The following is a 6736-nucleotide window of genomic DNA, read 5'->3' as shown; positions in this document are numbered from 1 at the left end:
AATATAATTTCCTTCTGGAAACAGCAAGTCGATTCCATCACGGCACCGTATACTGCCACATGCTCGCCTATATTTATCTCTCTCCAACGCTAGCTCATTACAATATTACACTATTTTCTTCTCATAAAGTTAAATCTCCAACCTCAAAAGTCCGACAGAACATCTGAAAAAATATATATCATGATAACTCAACTGAACAGAAATGCTAGACTTTAGCCTATCATTTTAAGATGTTACTCTTACACCGTACCGTTGATGAGATTAGATCCTTGATGTTTTTTATTTTTTAAATTTTACCATGTGATCAATTGTATACCGACTCATATTACACTACTTTAATTTCTTTCTATACTTGGAAGATATTGTTAAAATCTTACCATTTATTAACAATATATTTATAAATAATTAAAACAAATAAACGTATACTAAAAGGCGCAAGTTTCCTCAAGTGTGCCCATGAATATCACGTTTCTTTTAACATCATATCCTCATAAGCTCTCCTATATAACTCCCCCATCTCTTCCTCTTCATTTGTCTCACCAACACGTACAGAAACAACCTTAAAGAAAAATGAGTTGTTTGAGTCAATGGCCGGAGCCGATTGTCCGAGTTCAGTGTCTGTCGGAAAGCGGCATTAAGACGATCCCGCAAAGGTACGTCAAACGGGTGCCGGATAAGCCGTCTTTTCCGGCGGCGGACGACGGGGTGAACATTCCGTTGATCGATTTTAAGGACCTGGATTCGTCCGACGTGTCGGTTCGCGATGGGGTTGTTGAGAGGATTTCGGAGGCTTGTCGTGAGTGGGGGTTCTTCCAGGTGGTGGGTCACGGCGTGGACGAGGGGTTGATGGCGGGCATGCAGGCGGCGTGGCGAGAATTCTTCCGTTTGCCGTTGGAGGAGAAGCAGGAGTACGCCAACTCCCCGGCCACCTACGAGGGATACGGCAGCCGCCTCGGGGTGGAGAAGGGCGCCAAGTTGGACTGGAACGATTACTTTTTTCTCCATTTTCTGCCCAACTCGCTCATGGATCCTTGCAAGTGGCCGCATCTTCCTGTTTCATGCCGGTAAATCTATAACTCCATATAAGAATAACCAACCAAGTTGATCAAACGTACTGTTAATTTAATTGGTAACCAATCAAAATAGTCTATTAACCTTAGTTTCTCAGTTTGAATTGATCAACCATTAACAATTTAGATTGATTTACTTTGGTTTGTTAGTTAGACATATGGGATGCTATTATAGATTATGATTATGTTAATAGTTTTATTTTAAAATGTTAAATTTTAATATGCAAACAAACCTATTTAAATTTAAAACTATTTAAATTTTATCAAATATTTATTAAAAAAAAACTAATTTTATCAAATACTTTTAAAGCATAATCAGCTAGCTACTAGCTTAACAATCCTTTAATTTTCTGCTTCTAACTTATAATTTTTCAACTTTCAACTTTCAATTATTTCAACTAAGTTTGTCTAACATAGCTTAAATCTAGTTCCCTATCACCTAGAGAGTCATTTTAAGGGTTTCGGTCTCATATATATATATGTGTGTGTATATGCTGAATTTATAGATATATAAACTAATTTTTAATTTTGATATGAATTGAAGGGAATTGATTGCAAAATACTGTGAAGAGGTGGCGAATCTGGGAGAGAAGCTGACAAGGATATTGTCAGTGAACTTGGGACTGAAAGAGGATAGGATTCATGAAGCTTTCGGTGGGTATGAAGAGAGAGGGGCATGCTTAAGGGTTAATTTTTATCCAAAATGCCCTCAACCAGACCTTGCGCTGGGTCTCTCTCCCCATTCTGACCCTGGTGGATTGACATTTCTCCTTGCTGATGCTGACGTGGCTGGCCTCCAAGTCTTCCACGATCACAAGTGGATAACAGTTAAGCCACTCCCAAATGCATTCATTGTCAACCTGGGTGATCAAATACAGGTATATATCTTTTAGATGCGACACCTACAATAATAATAACAGCGACCAACCTATTTATTGTATGTCGATCAATTGAAACCACTATTTATACACGCACGTGTTCAATATTAAAATACAACTCTAACTAAATTAGTCTGTGATTAGCTCAGGAATTACAAAAAAGTTAGTTTTAACTTTGACTCCTAATAATGAGATAAGCATATGGAATTTCTTGTTTTGAACAGGTTATTTATAATCAATTTAAATTGATTTATCTCCTTATGATTTTTTACTAGGTATGATTATAAATTTTACTCGATATATACCATTGAGTAGTGACTACAAATTTTTTTTATCACTCACAAATAATTATAGTATATCATACAAAGTATTATTTACATATATATATATATGCGCGTATGAAGGTGTACATCGATTTCCGTATATTTATCTGTTTATATATTTTTTTATTAAGGGTAATAGTTGTGTAAGATTGTCTCACAGATCGAGTCTCAATCCATGAGACTTGTTGGATCTTTGATTAATGGACCGGATTCAACCCATCTCACGGATTGAGACCCGTAAGACGGTCCCATACAAACTTTTACTTTTTATTAAATATATATTTGTTATTATATTTAATTTATTAATTTATTATATTTATATTTTAAAATAATTTTAAAAACCTTCAATAATGCAATAAATTTTAATTTTAATTAAATTATGTAAAAATCTAATGAAAATGATAAATACTCACTATTGAATTATTGATATAGTGATATATACTATTAAATTAATTCTATTTTTAAAGTCAGACTACATTTCGAATAATAAAAAGGAGTTTAGTTTTCCTTAAATAAAGTTTTGATTTGAGATGGAACATATATGTTTCGAGAGTAAATACAATACAATTCACTAGCATTTTGATTTTGTGTTCGATCAACTCTGGATGTGCAGGTGATGACTAATGGAATATATAAGAGCGTTGAGCATAGAGTGATGGTGAACTCAGAGAAGGAAAGGTTATCAATGGCTTTGTTCTACAACCCAGGTGGAGATGTTGTGGTGAAGCCTCTAGAAGAAGTTGTTAGCAAGGACAAACCTGCAATGTATCCTGCAATGACATTTAATCAGTACAGGGCTTTCATCAGAATGAAAGGTCCTCAAGGAAAATCCCAAGTGGAGTCGCTAATAAAATTTAAATCTTAGCTCCAATAATCAATCATGTTTTATGTATTGTCGAAGGTTCACGTACAATTTGCAAAAGTAGTTGCATGTGTTGCTCTAATAAAACATTCAATTATTGATGAAATAAATGGTTGTGGTCAATCCTCAGTTTTTACCAGATGACCTGTTCTCATTCAAATTCATATATATTGTTTTAGTGACCAGGAGAACCTGCAATCGCTACTCGAGGTCCGAGTGTGTGCACTGAAACACGGGGTATAAACTCCACATTATGACTCTTGTTGTAATTTTGTGCGTGTATGAACGAAGGAAGATCGATGCAGTTCTTCTTTGTACAAAGTTGATATAGGCTGGCTTCGGAATAAGTGTATTCAGAGGGATAATAGCAGTTCTGTGTCGTGTTCATAAACACTACCTTAAAAGCATTTAGACTAGGGCGTTTGTATGCTTTCGACAGGTACACACAAAACAACAGGCCACAAACCTGTTTAAGGAACGTATTTGCTCAGACGTTGATAGCTTTGGAAGGTAGAAGTGATTTCAGAAGGTGTGCCTTGAGCACGGAAGGAAGCCATATATATATACTGATAGCTATAACGACTTCCTTCTTTACCAGCCACAGAAAGTTGCGGTAATGGACACGTTCTGAACGCGGAATGCGAACAAGGTGGTATGGTGATCCACAAAAACAAGGAAAATAAATGTGCGAATCTAATCGAGCCGGGCGCGGTACGCGCGTGGTTTCCCCTTATTCCCCTTTCATTACTCTTCAGAGCCTCTAAAACAGAGAGAGGTATTGCCAAAGGCCTTGTGGTCAAGCGGCATAGCTGTGGCCCTCTAAAGTGAGAGGTCGGTTTGATCCCCAGCCCTCTATATATATAGAGAGAGAGAGTTAATTCCATTTTTTGTCGTATAAACTATGTGAGAATCCACTTTTAGCCCCTTTTTATTGGAACATCATCATTTGGTCCTAGTATTATTGTGACATGACCATTTTTAGTCTTACATAAACAAAATCGTTGAAATATCGTTAAATACAAAGACATTTCGATCTTTTTTATACAAAGTATGTTGAACCGCAATATTTTTTATGTTTATTTTTTTGAAAACATCAATAGTTGAATACTGAAATGTTCTTGTATTTAACGATATTAAACTATTTTGTTGATAAAGGACAAAAAATGGTCATGCCACAATAATATTATGACCAAATGAGGATGTTCTAATAAAAAAAATGACTAAAAGTTGACTGTCATCTATAAATCTAAAACAAAAAATGGAATTAATTAATTATATAACTGCGAACTCGACGATGATTGTCGCACCCATGCCGCACAACCATTGAATGTATTGATTCTCAAGAGTAGTCATTCGCACCGCATTTTTAATCAGAGAATTAATTGGCTATTGGCTACATTAATTGCAAAATCAGAGAATTCTCTACTAATCTTTATCAATCTTGGTTGTTGCCTGTTGGCTGCATTAATTGGCTAATTGTATTTCAATTATTGTCCCAACTGTGTTTCAATTCTAATTGTTGTAGTAGTATTGTAATTGTGTTTGAATTGATGAATTTTAAGTGTATTTGAATTCTAATTGCAATACTCTATTTTTGTCTTTGTTAATCCTCTAGCTGTTTTGTTCTTCTTTTTTTTTTTTCAAGACTAATTTTATAATAATTATTTTATAAAATATTACCTAAAAAGCATTTATTTGGTGAGAGAATTTAGTTATTTTAAATTAGTTGACATTAGTATTTTTGTATACTCATATATTGAATTTAAAATTTAGTTATAAAAATTTATGTTAACTTTTGTACATAGTATACGCGCCTATAAAACGATAGGACCGGCCCAGGCCTCAGTAGTATAGTAGTGTATCACATCATGATCGAGAAAAAAAATTATGCATTTTATTAATTTTTAATATAACACTTTGCTATGTATAAAAGAATATTCATATTAATTAAATTAATTATTTTGTCATATTCAATAATATTCATATTTCAATAATTATAATGCACCAAGTGTGACGTGGGTGTAATTGTGTAAATATGTAATTATCGCACGTTTTTCAAATTTATATACAAATGGTCATTGTAATTATTGTTCAATCGCCAATGAAAGCACAGATTCATAAAGATTATACACAGATTATATGATAATGAGTTATCAATATTTAATTTAAAATAGACAAAAAATTAAACCATTATATAAATAACTAAACCATTTTTTTTCAACAGGTATTATAATTTAAGCATTTCGATCAATCTATTCAAAACTATTGAATTTTGATTTATGCAAATCATTCACTTCTATACTATGAGTCAATTTAAGAAAGCTTAATATATACTAATCCACTCTTAGAGAAGGTATTAAAAAAAAAAAAAAAAAGCAAATTTGAAACCGTTTGATCAAAAGTATATACGAATTGAAATATTAAACAATAAATATTAGTACAATTTAACAAACTTTTAATTCTTGACATATCGATTCTGAGACTTTTTTTTTTTACAAGGTTTTAAGATAGGGACAATAGGATTAGAAGATCTACAAGATTATGTTAACATTTTGAGATGAGAAAATATATTAAACGATAATAATAAATCATAAGTAATCTGTGAAATGTCACATTCTTATGCTTTATGGTTTTTGTAGGCATGTCGCTTTCCTTAATAAAGTTGTTGTCTCGAATGTCGATCAGCTATATATGCAAATGCCAAACACGACACCTTCTTAAGCTCTTTATTTATTTATTTTTATATGTGCATGTGTAACAAACTGAAAATTGCTGCTCCTGCTGCATAATGTATAGTACATAGTGTAGAGTACTAGAATTGTGAATGTGTGGTGTGTAGTATTGGAGCCATCACATATTTAACTTGTGATATATACTAGATTTTGTGAATGTGTGGTGTGTAGTAGCGTCATAGTGGAGTCAAATGACATATTTAATTTGTTATATAGGACATAGGTCATAAATGAATGAAATTATTTTCTGCAAAGTCAAATCATAACATACATTTTCTAGACAACCGAGGTTGTCTGACAACAGTCACACATGTTCAGTGTGGAAGACAACTGTCGGTGGCTGTCTTTAAAAAATAATATTTAAATGTAATATTTATACATTTTATGCAAAATAATAATAATAATAATAATAATAATATTATTATTATTATTATTAAATTTTACACCTAAAATCTACATCTACACAAGAAGTCCGCATGTTTCCAAATAAACAATAACGAAGAGTTTACTGTTGAGTTCAATTATACTATTTACTTTACTTATGAGCTTATTTAATCATTTTTCTTTTATAATATATATAGGGGTGGGTTCCGTAAGAACATCATTCCACATGGGGGCGTGAAAACAAATTCAAATCATCCATCCCGGGGCATCACACACACACACACACACAAAGGCCCTACTTAGTTAGCGTTATACCTAAAATTTAAATTACATAACGAAAAAAAATACTAATATGAAATAACTTGAGATAAGATTTACAAGCTTTATAAAATTTTATATCCACAACAATAATCATGGAAAAAATTATAGGTGTTTTCTAAATGTAAAATGATCTATAACTACATCAGTGCATTCATAAATAAATAAT

The 6736-nt window shown here is 32.6% G+C and overlaps 1 protein-coding gene across 1 annotated transcript; it reads left to right on the top strand.

Moving 5' to 3' along the window:
• Window positions 1-495: 495 nt before the first annotated feature.
• On the top strand, window positions 496-3274 carry LOC116028472 (probable 2-oxoglutarate-dependent dioxygenase At5g05600). The gene is made up of 3 exons (XM_031270191.1): window positions 496-1064; window positions 1615-1948; window positions 2885-3274. The coding sequence occupies exons 1-3, from the start codon at window positions 571-573 to the stop codon at window positions 3134-3136; spliced, it is 1080 nt and encodes a 359-aa protein (XP_031126051.1). The 5' UTR covers window positions 496-570; the 3' UTR covers window positions 3137-3274.
• Window positions 3275-6736: the final 3462 nt, after the last annotated feature.

Source organism: Ipomoea triloba, chromosome 9 (genome assembly GCF_003576645.1).
Source record: "Ipomoea triloba cultivar NCNSP0323 chromosome 9, ASM357664v1".
NCBI lineage: Eukaryota > Viridiplantae > Streptophyta > Magnoliopsida > Solanales > Convolvulaceae > Ipomoea > Ipomoea triloba.
Note: the sequence above shows the minus strand (reverse complement) of the source record. Positions and strands in the feature narration are given on the sequence as shown.

Bases quoted from the DNA above. Each gene is read 5' to 3' on its own strand.
- LOC116028472 (XM_031270191.1), top strand. From the start codon at position 571: ATGAGTTGTTTGAGTCAATGGCCGGAGCCGATTGTCCGAGTTCAGTGT. The intron at 1,065-1,614 runs GTAAATCTATAA...TATGAATTGAAG, and splicing joins CATCTTCCTGTTTCATGCCG to GGAATTGATTGCAAAATACT. The intron at 1,949-2,884 runs GTATATATCTTT...CTGGATGTGCAG, and splicing joins ACCTGGGTGATCAAATACAG to GTGATGACTAATGGAATATA.